Below are 25,896 nucleotides of genomic sequence, written 5' to 3'. Positions count from 1 at the left end.
TTTCACTCTACCTTTAAGATTTTCTGGATTCCTCAACAAATAAACCCTTCTCTGAGAGACTCAACCAAACACAGCTTTCGTGTAAACAATTTTATTCATGTCACATATTTCAAATACATAACTCCCACACACAACACCAATTCACATGTCTTTTTAAAATAGGGTCCAACATTTTTTCCATTTCTCGAATCCTGCGTCGAAATCGATATCGATCAGCGACTACAGTCATCCAGATACTTGTCCGGTCTTCTTCGGGTAACCGATACACTTCATTATTGTCCAGATTAAAAGTCACACGTTTAACTTGACGTACATCTCTCGAAGACATCGTAGTCTGATTTTCTCGATTTCTGCTCTGTCTGTGGGTCGAATTCGTTTCAATTCCTGACCCATTAAATGAATCAATACTAAGGCTTGCGGGGTGATCCGGTTCTCGATCAAATACTGACAGAGACATGGATAGTCCTTTAAGCTGATGGGAAATAATTCTTCTCGCATATAGTGTAACACAAATTCAATCTGCCAAGAATGAATGTCTGTGAGATAATCCAATACATAAACTATCGCTTTCTCTGTGATGTGGTCACTGCTGGCCATCCTCCGGGAATAAATGAAATGAATTAAGTTCTTCACACTTTATGTATACTTCTCGAAGCCAGTCCTTGGTGATACTTTCAATCTCGGCGGTTTTTTCAGGCATGCGTTTCTTGAATTCCTCCCCCAGGACATAAATTAACATCAATCCCGCATCGTTATAGAGATTGATGTATATCCGGTTCCGTAGATCTGTATATTCGTCCAGAGTCATTGGAAACACTCCCGCTATCAGAAAATTTTTAGCGAATTGAAACACCGTATCGTCTTGCATTTTCTCGACCCATTCTAATGCATGGTTATGCGCTTTTTCTGCGATGTTGTCACTTTCAGCCATGGTTTGTAAATGAAAAAATTCCAAAACGTTCTTGTTTTATAACAGGGCAGCCATTCCTTTCATACGAATCAGTTCTACGAATCCTTTTTGTAGACAATCGCGTAAGATCCGATCAATGTCACTCATCTGGTCTGGAAGATTCTGTTTCAATTCCTCAGCATACAAATAAATCATGAGTAAACGTCCCGTATTGGTATTCTCCGCTAATGAATCAGCAATCCGTTGAAAACTATGTACATTTCTGACCTCCGGTGACATCTGTTGTACAAATTGACGAGCATTTTGAATGAGAGGATTATGTAAGGCCACGTTCATACATTGTAGTACATAACTATATCCATTTATTCTCGTAGTAGCACTGCCGCCCATAGTAAATAACGAACGTTCAGAAAACACCTGTATTTATAGGTAAAGGTTATGCATCACGTGATCAAACACCTGCACCACGTGATCAAACACCTGTACGTCAGCTGGTTTTTCTACAGTCATTCTTGTCTGACCTTCAGTCATGGATACACGGAGAATTTTAAGAGCGAGACGCCGCCGCCAGGGAATACAACAAGTGGAGAATTTAACCATAGTAGAAGATTATGTAGACGAGATGGAGATCTGGGACAATTTAGTACAGAGATGTCGCCATCGATTACGCTGGGGCCGATCTAAAAATTGGTGTTTTGACTATGTATTGCGATCACATGAAACAGTGGAGGATATTTACCTGCGTTTAAGTGACATGTACCTGAAAAATTCCCCCCTCATACAGTACATGATTTACCAGTTTTACACGTTATTGAACGGCACTCAAAAAGTATCGGGATTTATTCGACTGGAGAAACCACGTCACCGGAGAAGTGTATGGGTATTGTTTTGGGATGCACACTGGCTGTGGGAAACCGTCGAAGAGATACGTTTCCCCGGGAGAAGAGCTCGACAATTAGTACAACACATTATATCCGAAGATCATGACTTACACGTGTATATAGAAGAACCTGCGTATGAAGCCGGCCATTTTTGAAAATAAAAACTTCATGCACAGCCCTTTTTAGGGCTACTTTAAACACCAATATAAGTTCCATTCCACTAAAGTCAATGTGTACCAATGTGCACTAGCACGCGCTGGTCGCGAGAAACCGGCTTTTCAAGTTCAATTAGTGCACTAGCACGCGCTGGTCGCGCGATGTTCTAGCTGAAACCGGTTTTTCCAGAAAAAGATGATGCAACCACGTGCTCCCCACGTGCCCCCCACGAGACAGAATAGTCTAGACATTTTGCTGGCTATAAAAGCGGAGCCCCAGTGTCAGTCCTCATTCGATCTTCAATCACCTTCCAGAAGACATGGCTCAGAAACAACTAGAATTTGTGGACAAAGCTCAGAAGAAAATAGATCAGCTGGTACAGAAGGAGATGGGGCCACAGAAAGACTACATTGAACTGAAGAAAGCTAAGAGTGACGATCAGAAGACTGAACTGGGGAAGACCTCGAACTTCTTGCTCACGTCTCCAGACTACGTTGCTCAAAGAAGAAGAGAAGAGAAGAAGATGGCCCAGACCTCGAACCAGACCACGAGCTTCAATCTCACGCCTTCAGACCACGTTGCTCGACAAGAGAAGATAGCCCAGACCTCGGATTACCTCCCTAGCCAGAATCCGACAGACCCCGGATTAGGCTTCTATTTTCCCGATTCACAGGATGCTACGGGACTGGAGATGGGCTTATACGATAAACTCCCCTTCGGTGGAGAAGATTCCCCCATGAGCAGGACCGATTTCGCCATCATTACCACGACACTAGACGGGATCGTTAACCGCATTAATGTGCTGAGTAATGAGATTGGAAATCATACCACAATCCTACTGAAGAAGCTGGAAGAGCTGACTTCTAAAAAACCTAGGAAGGAATACACTCCAGATTACACTGCTAACCCGTGCTACACGTGTGGAGAAACAGGACATTGGTCGCCGGATTGCCCACAGAAAACAGATTATCCGCAGACCAGTAAGAAATCGAGGTCAGCAGATTCTCAACAGACCAGCAAGAAAACCAAACAAAAGGATCCTTGCTTCAAATGCGGAAAAATAGGACACTGGATTAGTGAGTGTCCAGAAGAACAAGCGGAGATAGATGCGATGATTGGGTCCGTACCTGGCTCAAAACCCCCTGTGAAGAGAGAATACACACCGTTAGAGATGTGGAATCCGCCCGCACCTACTGAAGAACGGCCAAAAAAGAAGAAGAAACTCAGCAGAAAGTAATGGACTGTGCTTGAACTGTTATGCTTATTGAACTGTTTTTTTATGCTTATTGAACTGTTTTTATGCTTATTGAACTGTTTTGCATTGTTCTATGCTTGTACCATTGTTCTTTAATAAACATGTCAACTTAAAACCTTGTGTTATTCTTTAGATTTAATACACAGGATTTCACTGGATTTTATACCGATTTTCAGAAAAATAGCAGGAACTCATTCCAGGAACTCAAAGCGAAAGTACCGCATGCTAAAATTAGACCAGCGGCCATAGGCCAACCTATTCACCCGACACCCGGCCTACAACCCCTGCTGGGGTTGACCCCGTCCTAGATATTGAACCACTCCGTTGACCCCAACACCGCTTGACCAATCAAAAACGCCCTTGCTTGACCTCATTTGCATAAAAAGTGCACTCAGTTGAACTCCCTATCGGGAGGCGTTATACTACTGACGTTAACCAATAAAGCAGTCACCATGACTCAGTTCTCAGAGAGTGTTGCTATAATGCAATAATGTTATGAAGAGGTCAAGCTAAGTGACATCAGAATACTGGAGCGGATCAAAGATATTGTTTTGATCAGATTGTGAGGAGATCAGGATTTTGTAAATTCTGAAGGCTTATCATGAACAAGGGAAGCAGAATTTATATAGAGAACGGGAAGTCATTCTCAGAATCTACCGTTTCATATACTCCATACAAATACATGTACATATGTATTTTAGAACCATTATAACTTTTGACAATTCATATGTTTACGGTGTGACCGTTGAGACGAGCGAAGACCAATAACATCTTATAACATTACTTGGGCCAATTCATGTAACGCGGTTGATGTAAACAGTGCATTGTGACAATATCATTAAGCGATTGTTTTTCTTTCAAATAAAACAGAACCAATGAAAACTGGGGTGAAATTTATAACCATAGTAAGAGGAATTAAGGTAGGTAAATACTATTAGAAATTTCTGTCAATCAATTTTTTTTTTTCATTTAAATAACTTTAACAATTCATAAACTAACTAAAAAACCCATATTAAACATACCTTTGCGGGTTTATTTTTATACTATGTGCTACAAAGCACATATACCCCCAAATGCAAAAGCCAAATTTTAACACAAGAATGCATGATCTCATGTTTTATTAAAATTTGCACCAAAGCACATTATATTAAGCTATAATATATAAAGACCAATAGCTATTCATTTACCGAGAGCATTTTTAAAGATATTCAATTGAAAACATACACAATTGCTGTTTAATCTGCGCACATCCTTCAGAAAAAAATCACAGAATATCGCAATTTTGAAAAATTCTCAAAATCTAAATTGTTTACATGCCAGTTTTTAGCTCACCTGAACCGAAGGTTCAAGTGAGCTATTCTGATCACATTTTGTCCGGCGTCCGTCCGTCTGTCTGTCCGTCTGTCTGTAAACTTTTCACAATTTCGACTTCTTCTCCAGAACCACTGGGCCAATTTCAACCTAACTTGGCCAAAAGCATCCTTGGGTGAAGGGCTTTCAAGTTTGTTCAAATGAAGGGCCATGTCCCTTTCAAAGGGGAGATAATCACAAAAATAGGGTGGGGTCATTTTAAAATCTTCTTCTCAAGAACCACTGGGCCAGAAGAGCTGAAATTTACCTGAAAGCTTCCTGACATATTGCAGATTCAAGTTTGTTCAAATCATGGCCCCCGGTGGTAGGATGGGGCCACAAGGGGGGATCAAAGTTTTACATACAAATATATAGGGAAAAACTTTAAAAATCTTCTTCTCAAGAACCACTAAGCCAGAAAATGGTTTCCGGGCTCTAGAGCGTTATCCTTTCCACTTACAGTCCCTATATCATACATATTGACTATCCATGGAACGAAGATGTTCCCTATTGAATTTTTAAGGTCAAAATATCAAAGGTCAAGCACACTGAAAATTGAAGTAGCAATATTGTTTCCGGGCTCTAAAGCGTTATCCTTTCCACCTACAATCACTATATCATAGATATAAACTACTCATAAGACGAAGATGTTTCTTATTAAATGTGAGGGCCCAAAGGTCAAGTGCACTCATAGAGAAGAGACTACACAATGTTTTGACATGCCCTTTCTTTTTTACACTCAGAAAAGGGGTAATTTATACCTATTAACAACACCCTTTGGGAGATTGGGGTAATCGGGGGTGGGGGTGGGGTATATTATTAGTGCGTATGTTTGATCTATGACCGTACACAGGGTAGGGTAGTCAATCATCATTACGATTTTTGGTAAAAGTTGGTTGGTTGTATACTGTTTTACGTCCCACTGGAGAATGTTTCACTCATATGAAAACGTCACCATTATCTTGCCACATCTGCTGTTACATGTACACGGGACCTCGGTTTTAGCTCACCTGATCGCCTGGTGTCCGTCGTCTGTCCGTCTGTAAACATTTTACATTTCCGACCTCTTCAGACCAACTGGGCCAATTATAACCAACCTTGGCCTAAAGCATCCTTGGGTGAAGGGCTTGCAAGTTTGTTCAAATGAAGGGTCATGTTTCCTCAAATCACAAAAATGCAAAAATAAGGTGGGTCATATAAGAATATTCTTCTCAAGAACCACGGGTGTAGGATGGGACCACAATAGGGGATCAAAGTTTTAAATACAAATATATAGGAAAAATCTTCTTCACAGTTCTAGAATCACTGGGCCAGAAGAGTTGAAATTTACATAACAGCTTCCTCACATAGAGCAGATACAACTTTGTTAAAATCATAGCCCCTGGGAGTAGGAACGTACCACAATAGGGGATCAAATTTTTACATACAAATATATAGGGACAATCTTGAACAAGCATTCTGAGAGTATTGCATGGCAATACATAGTCCCCTACCGGTTGCAAAAATTACTGTACCACAACAATATTCGAAGTTCATTATGTAAGTTGTGGTAATAGGGGAAATTGGGAAACCAGGATAGGAATGGTTGGAAATCAACTACTATTCGTGTGTAGATTAGACCAGGAAAAAGACAAATTTATAATTAGGTTTAGATCTTTAACCAAGTCAAAAAAACTGTGACATGTAGGTGATCTTGAATAATTTAGCTACATTGTTGTATTACTATGCTAGACGTTTTAATGAATGCAGCACTTGGATGTAAACTAACAATTCATGTTATTTTTCTAAGTTCAAGGATCATAACTTAATGGAAAATCTACGCACCAAGATGAAATTCGATTATGATCTGTAACTTGTTATGGCAAAGCAATGTACCAAATATCAAATGAATATCTGCAAACACAACAAAAAAAAGCCCGGAAAACTGATCATTCGTGCTATTTTTTTTCAGTCCAAGGATCATAACTAAGTAAACAAGCATTCTGAGAGTACTGCATGGCAATACATAGTCCCCTACCGGTTGCAAAAAATCACTGTACCTCAACAATATTCAAAGTTCATTATGTAGGTTATGGTAAATAGAAAAATTGGGGAACCAGGATAGGAATGATTGGAAATCAACTACTATTCGAGTAGAGACTAGACCAAGAAAAAAGACAAATTTATAATTAGGTTTAGGTCTTTAACCAAGTCAATAAACTGTGACATGTAGATAATCATGAATAATTTATCTATATTGTAGTGTTACTATGCTAGAAGTTTTAGTGAGTGTAGTATTCTTAATTCTTATCTACAGAGATAAGAAACTTGGATGTAAACTAACAATTCATGCTATTTTTCTACGTTCAAGGGCCATAACGTGATGGAAAATTAACGGACCAAGATGAAATTTAAACTTGATCTGTAACTTGTTATGGCAAAGCAATGTACCAAACATTAAATGAATATCTGCAAGCACAATCAAAAAAAGTCTGGAAAACTGATTATTCGTGCTATTTTTCTAAGTCTAAGGGCCATAACTAAGTGAAAAATCAACGGACCGAGACGAAGTACGAACTTGTTATGACAAAGCAATGTACTAAATATTAAATGAATATCTGCAAGCACAACCAAAAAAAGTCTGGAAAACTGATTAGTCATGCTATTTTTCTAAATCCAAGGGCCATAACTAAGTGAAAAATCAACGGACCGAGACGAAATTCGAACTTGATCTGTAACTTTTTATGGCAAAGCCACATACCAAATATAAACAAAATATCTGTAAGAACAGAAAAAGGTGCGGAAAACTGGACTTACGGACAGACGGGGCGCAAACCTAAAATTCCCTTGACTTCGTCGGTAGGGGATTAAAAATCTTTTCAACAGCCACTGAACCAGAAGAGCTGAGATTTACATGCAATCTTCCTGACATAGTGCAGATTCAAGTTTGTTAAACTCATGACCCCTGGGGTTAGGATGGGGCCACAATAGGGAATCAAATTTTACATAACTAATACATAGAAGAAGAAAAATCTTTAAACCTTTTTCCTTTAGAACCATTGGGCTAAAGAAGTTTACATTTGCACAAAAGCTTCCTGACATAGTGCAGATTGAAGTATGTAAAGACCATGGTTCCCGGGGGTAAGATGGGTCCACAGTAAAGGATATTATTTTTAGGTACAAATATCTTCTGAAAATTCACTGGTCAGAAAAGTTTACATTTACATAAACACTTCATGACATAATGCAGATTCCGTTTTGTAAAAATCATGGCCACTGGGAGTAGGTTGGGGACACAAATAGGGTTAACAGTTTTACCTGTGAATATATAGAGCAAATCTATAAATACGAGCCAGGGGAAATCTTTAAATATCAGCCAAGGTGACTCAGGTGAGAGATGTGGCCCATGGGTCTCTTGTTTGTTGCTTTACGGTATCATCCAAAAGACCGCCCCATTTAGCATCTCACAACAAGCAAGGAGGTTCCCACATAATTATGTTTTGCATCATGATGTCTGAAAATGAGCTCTAAGGACCGCGGGCTAGTAAAGGTAATGGGAAACCCCCTAGGGATTTTTGCAAACAAGTATGTTTTGAAAGTACATAGTCTCTTGATTATAAATCAGGTTGTTTGACATTTCTACGTGGGGGCATTACGAGTTTAGATTAAGGATTATCTCCCTCATGCATAGCTCTTATCCTTAGACGAATTTGGCTCCACTTTTTTGGCACGCTGTTTTTGGCTATAATAGCTCTAAAACTTCATTTTTATTTCGGATTTCAAACATTTCGGTTGAGCATCATTGAAGAGACATTATTTGTCGAAATGCGAATCTGGTGCATCTAAATTGGTACCGTATAAGTTTTACATATGACTCGTGTAATATAGCTATATGTATTTCTAAATTTCACTTGATCTTTAAGCTAAAGAGTAATATAAATCTCTTCCCACAGAACGTGTTATTGCGTAAGAAGATCACATCAATAACAGTATCATTATTTTGATTACCATAACCAATATCACGCCAGTAATAGCAATAGTAGCGCAATGGGTATTGAGTCCTCCAACCCCGCACAATAGAAAAAACACAGCTATCTGTCACCGAGGCATGACATAAATCAAGCATTATTCCATGCAGTGTGGGTCTCTGATACTTTTTCCGAATGCAGATCCGAAGATTCAATAGTCACTGATTATGTTACAAACAATCCAAACCACCAATAGCTATAAACATATCCATGACGATGTGATAACTAAGGAAGAACGTGTTCGGCTTTACAGTTCTGTGTCTACACTACTATTACATCAAATATGAATCAAAACATTTTTTTACTATAAAAATATGAAATATGAAAAAATAGTCATTACTCAACATAAAACTAGGTTAAGACTTCCGGTATGCGCTTCGTTTAACAGACATGTATGTACTAGTTGTTCACGGAAAACAAATCAAAACATAGATTATGAAATTATTAGATTATAAAAGATCTTCTCTTCGCAACAGTTCTATGCTTTGGTTATTTTTCCCCAAATAAGGTTTCGGAACATAAATTCTCATGCAACAATAATATTTGTGAACTCATATAAGATTAAATGTGTTGTGCAAATAAAAGCGGGAATTAAGTCATTTAAAGTGCAATATTGTGTGTTAGAATTTTTCCCACCCTATAATTCTATTGGTATCCTAAATCAATGTGCTGACAGGTTTTTACTACTTGTAAGATTTTCCACCATGCAACAATAGAGCTTGAAATTACAGCCAACACCTGTGTGTTTAACATAAATTTATCATATGGGATAGGATGCTATAAATGATATCAGATCTGTTTTGTCCCTGGATCAAGATAACAAACTTTTCTGCTATGATTCACGTTTGAATCAATACACATTAAAGCTGACATGAATTAATAAATACGTACACCTTTCTCATCTTATCCGTCATATTTCTCTCAGGTAGCCTAATTTACTCTACCCGAATATACCCCAAATATGATTGTCACACCTGAGTGATTTTTCTAGGTGGACTCGACCAGTGCACATCTCCGATAGTAATATATAGGGAATGAGAAACAAATAAAATCACATTTTTAAACATTATGCTTTGCTCAAAATTACAAAATATTGGTTGTATACACTGTACTTATGCAACATTCTGGAAGTTTAGATAAGTTTGACAAAAATGAAAAGAAAAAAAAAAAGCTTTTCTTGCATACTTGCAAGTGCATGCAAGTATTTGCATTTTCTTATAAAATAAATGCGGATAAATCATTTGCGAATTACATATTGATAGAATGGAATAGGCAAGAGCATAAAATATATTATTTATATCAATTCTTGCAAAATAAAGGTGCATGCCATATGCATAGTATGCAATGCACAAGGTATATTCGCCAAAAAAACAAAACAAAACAAAAAACAAAAACACCGGTATCAGATACGGGCGTCTATTCAACAGGTATCGGAGATGTGCACTTACCGAAAATATTAGATTCTCTTTATTCTGATAAATCCACGAAACAAAACGATAAACTCCATTTGTATCTCGTTAGAACTTTACAACACGTTGTCATTCCATTATACAGACTGCGACACACTTCACCCGTGCCAAACAGGGTGTCTTCAATCAGGGGAGATGTCAGAGTCGAATATTTTTCATGTATTGAATGCTTGTCTGGTTGAGGTTCTGCAGTTTATAGAAATCGGGAATCTAATATCTGGTTGGATATATTGCGTGTACAATTCAAAATTTCTCGATGATAATATACAAACTTGGATATACAACTAAGGGAATAATGATCGAAAATATACATCTGTGAAAATGCGTGTATTACATTTGCAATCCATAATAAATAGTTGATTACACAAAGACACATATAAACGGAAATTTATAAACGAAAATATAGTTTTGTTGTCTCTTTTGGAACCACGTACTTATTCACGGTCTCTGTATGTCCACATTCAGTGACTGAACAGGAGAGAGAGAGAGAGAGAGAGAGACAATATATTATTTCATAGAAGGAAAGAAAATTGATCACTGATATAATGGAAAGCTTGAGAGTATTAAAAATGTCCAGCTATTTAAAAATTTGTGATTGACAATATATTAAAAACTTACAAGAGTCGATGTTTATAATTGAGTTGATGCGTATAATTGAATTCATTACAAATTTAAAAACAATATTAGTTTGAACTGTGCATGTAGAAAATACTGACTTTGTATGTTAGAATAACGAGAAAAAAAAGTAAATTGACAAAAAAGTGGGGAAAGGAGACCAGCCTTCCTGCCCACCCCAACCCCCTGCATACGTTCCTGAAACAACATATCAATTTGTGTTGAAATAAAGGTGCATATATACATTTCATTAAATTCCAAAGGAGCTCTTAATTATTTTGTATGCTAGATTCGTTCCCGAATTTAGGATCATGCTTTCAGTCAGGGCAGAAATCAATTAATTTTGAAGTACATCTAGTTTGAATGCAAATGTTGGGCCCCTTCTTTTAATTTCATCAAACTCATTAGAAACACCTCACTCAAAATGTACAGCTTTGCTTTTATTGATATCTAAATCGGTATAAATGAATCCGTATATAAATTATGTAATGTTTTTTCGTGATCATATAGATATTGATACTAATAATGAAAAAAGAAAATGTTTATACTCTTGCCTTTTGCATAACCTACTAATGCATTACAGTATATTGACATTGTATCATATCAAGTAAAACCTCAGCACGAATTTTACTGAATTATGAATACTAACATCTTATCGAATACATTTGAATTTGAAATTTCTACGTACAGCGGTATGGCCATTGCGCCAGATCTACGAAATGAAAATATTGATGAATAAATTACACTCAAGCCTGAAAGAAATCATTATGGCATGTTACAGAAACATTAAAACACACATATGATATAGTCCTGCAATGCATGCATGCGATTTTTCTGAATACATGTATTTATGTATTCGTGAATGAAGTTCCTACGCTTGAAAATATCTTGGTCTTTATGTATTTTGTTTTGTGATTTTGGTTTACCATTCCTTACACTGTGTAGATGAAGGAAAACTTGGTAAAGGGTTCAATTCTACATCATACAATTAGTATACATGCATGTGTTGCAAAGCAAAATGTAAATGTAATAACCAGACATATATCGTCATTTTTCATGGGGGAGGGGGGGTACAACAGGGGTAAAAATTGAAAATTGGATTCTTCAAAACTTCTTGCCATTCAAAATAATAATAAAAAATGAACGAAAACAGCAATAAAATAAAACAAAACACCCAAACAAACCAAGATGTTTTGTCCGATGTTCAAAGTCCTAATGTGGGGGTGAAGGGTTAAAGAGTCTTTTACTTTGACTACCTCAATAATTTCCCCCTACACTTCATTTTCTTCAATCGCTGGGGGTGAGATAGGGTGGTTAGAGTCCTCTACTATGAGTACCTCACAATATCTTCATTTTCTTAATTGGTGGTGGTGTGTGTCTTCTACTATTATATCAGAACTTTCAAGCTTGGGCAAGTGGGGGAGGAGTTGTCACTCAATATATCTTTTATTTGCATTACAAAATAACAAAAAAATGGATATTGTTATTAAAGGTGGGGGGCAGACACTCTTGTCCTCTCCCTTGATTCTATGTGTTTGATAACAACGCATAACATGATAAACTCGATTATTACATTTTGCATTGGTACAATTTGCGTCGAGTTCAACGCAGAATGTAATAACGCAAAATGGCATAGATATATATATAAGGTCTATTGAGCGCCAAATTAGCATAAAATGAAGTAATTGAAAATAACATTATTTAAAGATATGTTTAATTTTTAATTATTGCGTGCTTTAAATGAATCAAATAAATCTGTATAATCAATTAATGAGAGCAATATTGAGTTACTAGTACTGTTCTCTTTTATTGAATTAACGATATCATTTGTCTTAATAAGAGCGCGATTATTACAAGGTCATCGGTTTTTTCTCTCTCTCTCTTGTTTCTCTCTCTTGTTCTCTCTCTCTCTCTCTCTCTCTCTCTCTCTCTCTCTCTCTCTCTCTCTCTCTCTCATCCCATCCCATACACTCGTACAGTATTGTATATGCAAATTTACCTAAATGATTTTCTGATTTTTAAATCTGCAATACTCTGACCAGTAAATCATATGGTATAAGGATTCATGCACAATACAGGGTAACTATTATACTCTGATACTTCCCCTGATTGAAGATAGCTGATCGGCACGGGCTAAGTGTGTCGCAGTCTGTACAATATACAATGTTGTTTACTGTTGGAATGCAAATGGAGTTGATCGTTTTGTTTCATGGATTATGTAAATAAAGGGAGTTTTACTACTACTTAGAGTATTTTCGACAAGTGTACACGTACATCTGCGGGCCTTTACAGATATAACGAGTAGGCCCAGGTAAATAGTCGTCCGCATTCGATGCGTTTTCGTGGCGAGCATACATGCCATGTTTATAAATACAGTAGTATTTATGTATTTGCCTTTTACTTGAAGTAATTGTGAATGGTATAGATTGTATACCCTTTGCTTATTCCATTTTATCAATAGATAATAGATGAAATATTTCTCCGCATTTTTGTATAGTTTTGACATATTTACTGCAAATGTACGCAAGTTCACGTAAACAAAAGACATTCTATATATATTTATCGAAATATATATATATATATATATATATATATATATATATTGAAAATCAGAATGACACATTCCATAAAAAACAATCATTTACTGCTAGCGCTTTCTCCATGTCTGCATGGTTCACCAGGCAGTTCAAATATGTATACAAAAATTGTTTAGTAACGTCTTTGTTAACAATTTTTGTATACATATTTGAACTGCCTGGTGAACCATGCAGACATGGAGAAAGCGCTAGCAGTAAATTATTGTTTTTTATGGAATGTGTCATTCTGATTTTCAATATTTATTTACAACTGTGCCGAATCAACTTCTAATATATATATATATATATATATATATATATATATATATATATATATTTAGAATGATTTACTACTGTACGATATTTTATTATAATTTTGAGCACTGCGTGGTTTTCCAAAACGTGATTTCATTTCTTCTTGATGTCCTATAAATTAGTATCGGAGATGAACGTGCTACCTTTCGAAGCTACCCGCACAGGAAAATCGAAGACACTGATGTGAAGTGAAGCGTAGCAAAGCTCGTCCCCTTATATACCATGCGAACCCTTATACATATAATAATAGAAATTCTAACTAATATGGCGGATTAGCAGAGAAATATGGCGGACATATAGAATTATACTATATTTATTAATTCATGTCAGCTTTAATTTCATTTCTCGTTAGCATCATTGAAGAGACATTTGTTGAAATGCGCATCTGGTGCATCAAAATTGGTAGCGTATAAATTTTACACACACACACACACACACATATATATATATATAGATATAGATATATATATATACATGTACATGTGTGTGTGTGTTTATATATATATAAACTAGTTGGCAATTCATATCTAAGTAAACTTTAAGATCAATAAAGTATGATTCAACAGTCACATTCTCAAAATACATGTTCACGTGATAAGAAATGCAGCATTTTCTATTCTGTATTATCTATGTATCTATATTGTTTTACCTGTTGTCACATAGAAAGTTTTGTTCAGAAGTTAATTAAAGGACATAAATTTAATTTTTTACATTTGATCACACTGTAAATGTTTGACCTAGTAAAAGGATCTAAAGTCATGTTTTATCCTGTTCTTTATAGCATGAATGATACTTGCATATTGAATAAGAATAAGTTTCACATTTTGATAGGTATCGCAGAAAACCTCATAAGTAAAAAAAAAAATTACCGTCATCTTAAATAATGATTTATAAAGTTACTGTGAAAATATTATTAATTTAACAAAGAATCGTTTCCTAACCATAATCAAGAACTCTGAGGTTATGACTTCATACTTCATCTATGTATATCAAGAAACTTGCAATTATTGCTTTTATACTTGTAGTTTTTACTTAAATACGTTGTTGATATTTCTCTCTCGTTCTTTTAATTGAGTGAAATTTAGCATGAATGTCATCTGATTGTGTAACATCTGATCTTAAAGTTTCCAATTAGTTGTAGTTGTGACAGCCATTTTCTTGCTTATAGTTTATTTTGGAAATAAGGATAGCAGGTAAGGGTCGTGACAGCGATCAGACACGTCCTGTCCGTTATACCACCATACAGAGGTGCATGGGCACACTGCTCTGTAAAACAGACATATACTAATTAGAATAAGTTTGAATTAATGCGTAGCAGCAATTATAAAATCAAGCAATTTTTTTTATATATATTCATCCGTTTTACAATCCAATCAAATGAACATTTATTCTGAGAATTAGTTGATTTACAAAATATTCATTTATATAATATATATAATTTACTAAGGGCCTCCGTAGCCGAGTGGTTAGAGCATCGCGCTCAAAATCACACGGCCTCTCACCTCTGTCGGCGAGGGTTCGAATCCTGCTCGCGCCGGTAAGTGAGAAAGTTTCCCAGTTTACTTTCGGAAGGTCGGTGGTCTCTTCCCAGGTGCGTTGTATCTGGGTTCTCTCTTCCACCAACAAAAACTGGGCGCCAACATATAACTTTGTTGATATAAAATTGTTGAGTGTGGCGGAAACATCAAATCAAAAATATAATTTACATGTCAAATCGTTAATAGAGTAAATTCACGGGCAATGCTATAAAACTGAATGTTATCAGTATTTATTATATACCCATTAATGTATCGTTCGTTGATACTGTGGTTTTCCGGATCACCACACTGTGGTTTTCTGATTCCGTATCAGTATCCTCTGAAACTGATGCCGTCACAATGCATCAACGCAACGTTATTTGTGGAAAATATTGACCGGGTATATAATAAATTTATCATTATTACAGTAACTTGATCCGAAGAGTTGGATCACGTCTCGTTGACAGGCGCGGATCATCAGAAGCGTCGAGTTTGATCTGATTTTAATTACTCATGCTCAAGGCATTGCGACGTAAGAAATATATATTATTACTACAGTAACTTGATCCGAAGAGTCGGATCACGTCAAGTTGACAGGCACGGATCATCAGATCAAACTCGACGCTTCTGATGATCCGCGCCTGTCAACTTGACGTGATCCGACTCTTCGGATCAAGTTACTGTAGTAATAATATATATTTCTTACGTCGCAATGCCTTGAGCATGAGTAATTAAAATCAGTTCTACAATCCTAAGATCTTTAGACTATTCTATATGCAAGATAGATGTCAAAACTGGATTATCTATAGCAGATCTGTCAGCATACCATTGAAATCCACGCATCTTTCCACATATACATATCAGATCAGTACTTTTTTAATTATCGAGGAACACCCATTTCATAGCCAATGACACCAACGCCATTTGACAGAGAAGGTTTTTCTTGCATACATGTACCTGCAAATGGCATCAGGAAATCTTGGGCAGATTTCATTAGTGCAGGGAGCAACGACACAGGCTATCGCTATGCAAACTACAAATAATCCAAATGAAAGAGAATCAGCATCTAAATTTGTAATAATGTAGTGAGCTTGTAGTTTTAAGACAAGTGTAATTTATTTGCAAAAACAAATATGAACATATGTAAATACATATGTAGTAGCCATCGTATTTATTTATGTGCTTTCTCGGAAATGTTTCGCTTATCTAGAGACATTGATGCTTTTCGGGGAAGGGTCACACGTGTTGAACTTTCCATGACCCTTACACCCACAGCTTTCACCTACTGTGACACGGGACCTCTATTTTGTAAGGTTACATCCGAATAAAATGTGTATTTCGTTTTAAATAATTGGTATAAATATATTAAAGGTTAATAGCATGATACTTTCCACTTGGTTTGCAGACCATGTTACAAAGAGATTCTGTTTCAAAATTGTTTGCATTTCCTCCGCAACAACTATACGTAAAGCGGTGGCATTCTCCTTGCTTTGCGTCGTAGTGATAACGTGGGCACACTCCTTTACAATCACCAGCATTGGGGGACAGAGAGCATATATCATCGGCTGAAATGGGTTTTATTCTTGTGGATTTCTCTTCATAAAATGAAAACACACTGATTCTATTGTTATGATTTTCTATAATTTTGATATTTCTCTATTCATAATTGTATGCATACATGATAAAGCAATAAATACATCAACATGTGATTGGCCTAAAATAAGGAGGAAAACCGGTGAAAACGAATGCACACAAATATTTGCCTATATGTATCTGAACACCTCACGCGGGATTAACATTTTTGGAACAATTATGGTACCTTTCAAATCCAATGAACAGGGAGATAGAAAACAAAGTCTTGCATGATTTCCTTGTTCACCGGATATGTTCCTCGACAACCCCAGAAAACCAAACTGCATGTAAGACCCGAATCATGCACAAAATCCACAAACTTTAATCTAAAGGGGCATTTGCTGTGATTTTGGCATAAAAAATTTGATTTAATAAAAACTGCCTCATCTTATGTATTTCAGTAAGAACACCAGTATTTAATGGGGTCAAACACCTTTTATCCTCAAAACTGGCACATGGATATGTAAATATGGTAATAAAATACTTATTTTTTGCAAGACAATAATTCTTTCTTATATATTTCTGAACACTAAAATTGGTTATCTGACGTTGATTCTCTTCTTGTATAAAATAAATATTTTGTTAGTTATCAATACATATCCCCATGTCATTGAGAGATTTTGAAAGAAATGGTTGCCATCACTTCCACAGCTAATGCCCCTTTAAGATCATAGCATCAACAAAATTATGCGTATAAAGACATCCAAAACAGCCAACCCCTTTGATAATGTACGGAAAATATTGTTAAACTTTTACTGTTTTCAATTCATGTCAACAGACCGTACACACAAGCATACTTACTTGAATTTATCCATCGGAGTCTCACGGACACAACCTAAGATACGAAATCAGATATATTCCTCTTAGGCACCTGATCCTATCTCTTGTCTGTCCAGGAGTCCGTGCTTGGCCAACTCTCTATTTTGTATTGATTATAGGACTTATGAGTCTGATCAGTGTTCGTTATTTTTCGTCTTTCATAGACACCCGTATCAGGCAGATGAAGACGGCTTTGTCGTAACAAAGTTATAGAACTTTTAAAATAGCAACTAACAAGACAGCATTGTCTATTACACGCAATAACATGAAGTTACTTTTGATTCTTAAAACATTAAGTTGATGAGTAGGGCAAACACAGACCCCGGGACATACCATAGATGGATCAGATGACAAGAAGGAGTAAACATCCCCTGTCGACCTGTTACACGCGGCGCGATCTCACGCGATATCTTCCGAGTCCGGAAATCAATTCACGGTGGACATTTCAATCATGACTATTCAACAACCCGAGATATACGTATACATGAATAGTTCATTGGTAGAGCACTTGCTTGATTAATATGTATATAGTCACTCTCATGCTCGGTAAAATTGTATTATCTGAGACCCCCAATTCAAATATTTTTATTCATGTTATCGAGGGGAATAAAGTGGTATTAATACATTGGTTTCACTGTTTCAATACGGTACGATTGCTCAGGCTTATATACAAATCTTTTTTTCTGCAAAAAGTATCCATTAATTTACAATACGTTTCATTAACTTCAAATATAAACCATGAATGCTAAGATATTTATTATTATTGAAGTCGATAATCTATCGATTATTACTTGATATGTCAACCATGCAGGGTTTTTTTTTCACGGTAGACGTTGGTGCATTTACGATATAAAAAAACAACCGCTCACTGCTTCCGCCTTTTGCACCATACATTGGTTCACATTGTTGACACGTCACTTAACGATTCTGACGTCTCTGTGCGTGCAAAATCATTCATTGAGACGTAACACATCTTGCAAACGATAAAAAACTGAGAGGCTTAGTAAAAAGATTATATTTATTTCTCCATCTGTATTTCGTATAATATGGTTAGAAATATATGTCATTTCTTCATTGAAACACATACGTGCATGATACTTACAGTGAAAAGTGCTTTTATGTATATCGGTGTCATATTTCCTTCCACTCTGCACAATCAAAAGATGCGTCCTTCCAAAATAAAACGCACTGTTCTATTTTGCTTAAATAATATTGAACAAGCTGTGTATTGATGTAGGCTGGCACGTGATATATAAGTTATATTTAACACACGTTTATAACTGTTTAGACAAAAATCATACAATAGTTTACGTGTGATTTGCATATTATTTTAATAGGATGTGACATAGTGTTATCTAAATAATTATAAACAGCTTATAAGTCTGTGTACGTTGAAAAGGCAGTCACAAGACAAGAAAATCAATTGTCGCACGGAGAAATGAAAATTGCAATCTTTTATATGCTGGAAGATAGGTTTGGAATTTGGTTTATGCTGATGATACTGCCAACGATCTCTAAAATACATTAAACGAATTTTACTTGCATTATAATTAATGGCGGTTACAAGACGATACAGATAAAACAAAAATATTGATATTTTCTCGAGGGTCATTGCCGAAATATGTTTTTCACTTTAATGAAGATACTATAAAAATGTAAAATATTTTAAATACCTGTTTGATCCAGAGCAGGGTCTTTTTAAGAAAAAAATTATTTATGTGAACATGCACAGTAAGCAATCTATAGGGTAGGGTAATCAGAAAAATTACCAGTTGACTGTTAGCTCGATTTACTTGATAATATTATTGTTCCAGTGTTACTATGTGGGTGTGAAATTTTGGGTAGCGAAAACAGGTTATTGAACGTGCATACTTAAAATTTTTAAAGTACACTTTTAACTTTAAAAGCAGTACATCTTATGTGTTATACGGTGAGAAATGGCAACACCCTTTGTATATCAATATATATGTAAGAATTATATTCCACTGGGCAAAACTTTTTACATGCTCAGAAAATGAAATTGCATTTGTGTTGTACAAGTATTTATCCATGTATCACGATAGTGGGTACATGTCAATTTCTTTGATCCTATGTATTAAGGAAACAGTAGACATGTGTGGGTTCTCTAATATTTGGTCTGAACAAAATATTGCAAATGTAAAATAAATTTCAGCCGTTGTGAAACAAATGTTACAAGGCTAATTTATTGAGAAATGGTTCTGTGATATCAACGACTCGTAAAGGACAGGGCCCTTATTCATAAAATAGCTTACGACTAAGCTGAAAAATTATTCTGTCTTATAATCAAATACCGATCACAAGGTCATAAGTATGTATTAAAGTTTTATAAACCATGGATGTACTTTTCATATTAATTTAAAAGTTTACAGGACATAACAAAAGAAAATCACAGTGTGTGTAAATTTTAATCTTAGTCGTCAGATATTTTGAGAATAGGGCCAAAGATATACAGAATATCTAATATGTTGTGCATGCTTTCATTTATTGAATAATACATGTACTTGTAATTAAAAAAAAACTGCAAAAGAATATAAACGTTACATACAGTGCCACAGAAATTGTTGTAACACATTGCCATTACATTCAATAAATTCAGTTTGAATTTTTGAAACACAACAGGGTGAAATACTGAAAAATAGTATCTTCTAGTTAAATATTCACATAGTAAAAGTTAAAAATTGATAGCATATTTGTACCACTCATTGTGATAAAAAATCTCTTTATACTACCACATTGACTAGATTAAGCTACATCAATATAATACTGATGTCATGGAATTGTATATGTGTGTACGATATTGAAACAATTCCTTGATGTATGCAGCTTTCTCACCGTGCTGAAACATACGAGCCAAAATTTCAATTTCCATCTTATTATTTTAATGGACAATATGTTACTTCCTATAAAATCCTGCGTAATTGACTTATAAGAAGAAATGTATTGACAGCTGTAAATGTGCATTAGATGTGATTTTTATAATCACGTGTTAGCCTACATCAATATTTGGTTGATATAATGATCCTACTCAATACCATTGAATTAAATAGGATAGGACGTTCTGCTAGGAAGTCAGTAATCTTGTGATTGTGCAAAGGAAATCAAAGTATGAATTTGTCATATTTGACGGTGCTGTTGGTAGTAAGTAGCTTTCATCAACATGTTTCAATAATGGGAAGGTTTTGGTTTTGTTTTTTTTTATTTATAACATATAAAGTAGGTTTAGACACTGCGTTACATGTACCACAAAAATCGACTAGTGCGAATTTTTTTTGTTAATGGTTGATTTTTTTACTCCGTTCACCTGATCAAGATAAAGGGATCACGGTGGGTGTGACCGGTCGACAGAGGATGATTACCCCTCCAGGGCACCTGATTCCACCTCTGTGATGCCCAGGCTCCATGTTTGTCCTCTTAATTTTGTATTTTTTCTAGGAGTAATGAGATTGATCGCTGTTATCTCCACCTTTTCATTATGTTTTACGTCTTATTTCAGGTTATTTTTACTCATATAGAGCGGTTAACATGTAAGTAAAGGGTCGCTAATTTTGACTTACACATTGCGCTTGCGGCTTATTAATTGTACCTCATGTACCACTGATCGATGGTGTGAGCGAAATAAATGAACTTGATCAGTCGTGGTTCTTGAGTATCCCCCTTTAATGCCTGATGCGACCTGTGACTTAATACCTGACACTTAGTGAAGGGACAATTTCTACCTGTGTTAAACGTCTAAGGGTTGAGGCGGCGTCAGATCAAGAATCGAACCCGGGCCTGCAGATTTGGAGGCGAACATTTTATCCACTACGTTAACTTGACTGATTTCTTAGCTGTAAAACTGCTTCAACTTGCTTTCTATTTTATCAAATAAGCAGGAATCGCTATCATTTTATATGAATTAATTTCTAAAATACATCTGATGTAATACGGGGATTAATTATAATGAAACTGTGTATTTAAAAAAAATATGACGAGGAGAGAATTGCTGTGGAGGCAAAATGGAAACGAATGATTTAAATTTCACAGTTGAAATAACAACTTGGCGTTATAACAAGCAGGGTGGGTCCGGAATATCCATCATCGTCAACTTCCCACCATGTGGTGTTTATGTCTCTCAGCTGATTGTATATTTGTACGTGAGAGCATGTCCAGTGAATAACATTTGTTCGATATCAACGCAGTCTACTGACAAATAACAGGGGCGAGTCCAGGAATTTTGTAAGGGGGGTTCCACCCTAAAAATGCGTTATCTTTACCTTTTTAGCATTTTTTTTTTTTTACGAAATGGGAGGGGGGGGTCCAATTCCCGGAATCTCCCTCTGGATCCGTCATTGAATAAGTTGATATTACAATGTAGCTGGAGTTTCGGGCAATTTTATTTTGGTTCATTTTGAGCTCGGATTCCTCCGTTTACTTGATCAAGATAAAGAACTCTAGGCACAGCGACTGGTCAACAGAAAATGTTTACTCATAGGCATTTGTCCATACCGTGTCTACAGGGCTCTGTGTTTGCTCTAATATAATTTTTGTATTCTTTATACAACTTATTAGACAGTAGAAAATGAAACCGTGAAATCATTGATTACAGCTGGTTAAAGTAGAAATGTAGGTAATCAATAACGCGATTTGAATATTTATGCTGCACTATCTTAAATACTTTAATTTAGACAGTATTCATGCATTTGATCATACATAAAACGTATGTGAATTTAAGGCCTGTTTGATTAATTCGTGTTTTGTTTTAAAGGTTGTATCAGTCGGGCTCCGCTTGGTGGATTCAGGTAAGTAGATTGCTCTCTCTCTCTCTCTCTCTCTCTCAGTATATGTAAAGTGTGGCGAGAGTGCAAAAAAAAAATAAGATTGTTCACTCATTTATGATACAATATTGATGATAATTGATATAATCTTGAATGGCTTCTGACCACTTGGATTTAATATTTCTCACTACTGAATCGAAATTCATGTACACACATCGCTGGATTCATTTTTCGAACTACTCCTGCATGCACATCGTTTTGCTAGTGGCAGGTTATAGTTTGGTCCTCTAGAGCAGACGCAGGGAAGATCTATCTGTAAAATTGATCGGGTTTGGTTCATGTGGATAAACAAATATTTCAAAATCGATATTTTAATGCTAAATCGCAAAGATAGGCAACTTTTTTCATACCGATTTTTTTCCTTTCCTTTTTTTCATCACAGATCTACTAACATTCTAACTATACACAATATAAACCTAGCGCTCCCTGTTGTATACATGGGTTCAATGAGAAAACATCTGTATTTTGACGTTCATACTATACAGTGTATGAATGATGGGCATGCTTATACTAATTAGCTTTGAAACATACGATATTAAATCCATTTCAGCTGATGATATCTGTTCCCTGTCACCCGATGCTGGTGATTGTAAAGGAGCGTGTCCACGTTATTACTACGACGCTAAGAGAGGAAGATGCCGCCGCTTTACGTATGGTTGTTGCGGAGGAAATGCAAACAATTTCAAAACAAAATCCCTTTGTGAAACGGTCTGCAAACCTAAAGGAAAGTATAGTTCTACTAACTCTCAATATATTTACACATTTTTACCGACACGTGTCTGCTTTATTTTGACATGGCCTTAAAAACAAAAGTCTCGTGATGCGGTAGACGTTGGTATGATAGCGAACCCTTATGCTTGTTAGGGCCATGAAAATTTCAGAATTTGTTACACTTCAACTAAATCTAGATAGGAGTGAATCATTCAGGAAAATTGATGAAATCCGTATACAGAAAGATGTTTTTGGATAACATGTGTAAATTCTGACTGGGAGTGTTGGCGTGCTCCTGTAATCTAGCTTGTTGGTTGTACGATTGTACACAGTAGTCTTTAATGACACGTTCACTACAACACTATTATACGGTTATATCTTGATCAGTAACGTTGATCTGTTTTTTAGCTTGCATAGCCATAGCCTGTTTGATTGGTGCCTGTACGATTCAAACCTGTCCCAATTATCCTGATGCCATTTGTAGGTATGTAATGATGACTGTGTCATGGATTAATGGACACATTATAAAGTGAAACTATGGCAGCCAGTCATCTCTCCTGACCATTCAGTGCACTGAATGATATAGTTTCATCCTGTGCATGCTGTTTAGTACTTATAGGTTATAGGCTTTGCATGGGGAAATATTTTTTTGGCGCGTAGACGGACCGAGCTCGCTACAAAAAACGAGGTCGTCATATTTTCCCATATAAAGTCTACAACCTTTTTATCATATACTTTCAATTTAATTTAGAAACTAACAATTTTATTTTTAACAATTTCTTTATTGGTTTAGCTGTTTGAAAGATGAAAAACACGAAAAATTTGAAAATTAACGGCGTAGTTCCGGTTTGTGTATTGATCGTGACATAATGTTTGCGGTCTGGAATGTTTCCGGGCATATATCGTGTGATATATGCCCGCACACGTTTAAAGAGAAAAGAAGAGATGAAATTGAAAGTATATAATAACAAATACTGGCCTAATATGTAAACTAGTGTGCATGCGCATGTACAATAGCCTGGATTTCAATTATATAATGACAAAATATAACTGCTTTCTTCATCTTGCATACACAGAATGGCGAACAATTATGAAAATTTAATAACTTATTTCCCATTGTCCACGGCGTTGTACGATATGAACAAGACATTTTGGTAATACATCTTCTAATACACATGTCATCATTGTTGGAACACAAATCTGTAATATTACAAAGCAGTGTCCTTTACCTATTTTACACTATATTCTCACAGGGGTGGGGTAAGGTGGGGAGTTTTAGCCTAAAGAACATGAAGTAGGTCCTCGCTGAGAAAGAATGATAACTATTGGATTGATTTTAGAAAGGGTGCATGTAAAACTTATACGGTACCAATTTTGATGCACCAGATGCGCATTTCGACCAATAATGTCTCTTCAGTGATGCTCAACCGAAATGTTTGAAATCCGAAATAACTATGAAGTTTTAGAGCTAAATGTAGTTAAAAACAGCGTGCCAAAAAAGTGGAGCCAAATTCGTCCAAGGATAAGAGCTATGCACGAGGGAGATAATCCTTAATTTTGAAATGAATTTCTAAATTTTATAACAGCAATTAAATATACATCCGTATTTTCAAGCTAGTAACGAAGTATTAAGCTACTGCATGTGAGTTTCTGTATTCAGAATTAGCAGATCATTAAAGGCAGATCCAATGCCGGGGCACGCCCCTTCAAAAGTATGATCCTTATTCAAAATAGAAATAAGTCCAAAACACCCCACCCCCAGCGTTGCCCACTGGGGTCTCAAAACAGCCCTCGGACACCCCCTTCTGTTCTGAAATATTTGGATCCGCCACTGATGAGCAGCAAAATGATATGTTATTATAGTGGATCAATGGAGATATATGTAACTATGTCAACAACACATCAGCAAAGCAAACGTGTTATTTCCGGTGTATCCATGTTATAGTATACGTGTATGTCTGTTTTACAGAGCTGTGTGCCCCTGTACATCTCTATGGCTGTACGATGGACAGGACGTGACTAATCGCTGCCACGACCCAAAACCAGAATAAGCCACAAAACAAGACATGGTCGATACAATTGTATGGAGACCTTAAGATCAGATGTTACACCAACAGATGGCATTTAATAAAAAGAAATGTTCAATTTCATTCAGTTTCATTATGTTCATTACACATATTGAGAAGATTATTAACAAAATAATATGTATACGGTGTGACCGTTGCCATCTTACAACACGACTTTAGGCATTTCATTTAACGCGGGAAATATAACGCGGTTGATGTAAACAATGCATTGTGACGTCATCATTAGCTGCGATATTTTTTTCTTTCAAACCAATCAATTATCCACAACAAAACGTACGAAGGTATGGGAAAGCTTGTTTGGAATTTAAAATCATTTGTTGTACTTTCCAAACTATTTATTTGCTTTATCTACGGGGTTGTCAATGAAGTATACCGCAGTGACGGCGATATTTTTTTTGGAGGCATTATGGATAGTCCCCATCATTTTTCAGCTGATGAAGAGCAAACCACGTGACTTCATTGCGTACTCATTGGAGCGAACTCGTCGCGTCGCTTCGTGACCTTCGCTCGCTATAAGAAAAACTGTTCAAATAGTAGAGAGCGAAATGAAAAAGGTAAACATAACAGTAATAACAATACGTTTCATAAAATACAATACAGGCATGTAGTAACAAAGATTCCAAATGTAAACTTTAGGATCGATAAACGCCAGCAATGTCAAATCAATATCCAAAGTTAAAACAAAATCTTTAAATGACTGATGAAATATGAATGGTACTGTATGCATGGTCAAAGGGAGCATTAGAATTTTTTTCCTTTCC

The 25,896-nt window shown here is 36.0% G+C and overlaps 1 protein-coding gene across 1 annotated transcript; it reads left to right on the top strand.

Moving 5' to 3' along the window:
• The first annotated feature begins 20,628 nt into the window (after window positions 1–20,628).
• On the top strand, window positions 20,629–25,144 carry LOC125663206 (tissue factor pathway inhibitor 2-like). The gene is made up of 5 exons (XM_056147608.1): window positions 20,629–20,661; window positions 22,268–22,301; window positions 22,888–23,114; window positions 23,432–23,532; window positions 25,018–25,144. The coding sequence occupies exons 1-5, from the start codon at window positions 20,629–20,631 to the stop codon at window positions 25,097–25,099; spliced, it is 477 nt and encodes a 158-aa protein (XP_056003583.1). The 3' UTR covers window positions 25,100–25,144.
• The last annotated feature ends 752 nt before the right edge of the window (window positions 25,145–25,896 follow it).

The sequence above is a fragment of the Ostrea edulis genome, chromosome 8, assembly GCF_947568905.1.
Source record: "Ostrea edulis chromosome 8, xbOstEdul1.1, whole genome shotgun sequence".
Taxonomy (NCBI): domain Eukaryota; kingdom Metazoa; phylum Mollusca; class Bivalvia; order Ostreida; family Ostreidae; genus Ostrea; species Ostrea edulis.
This window is presented reverse-complemented; position numbering and strand designations above follow the sequence as displayed.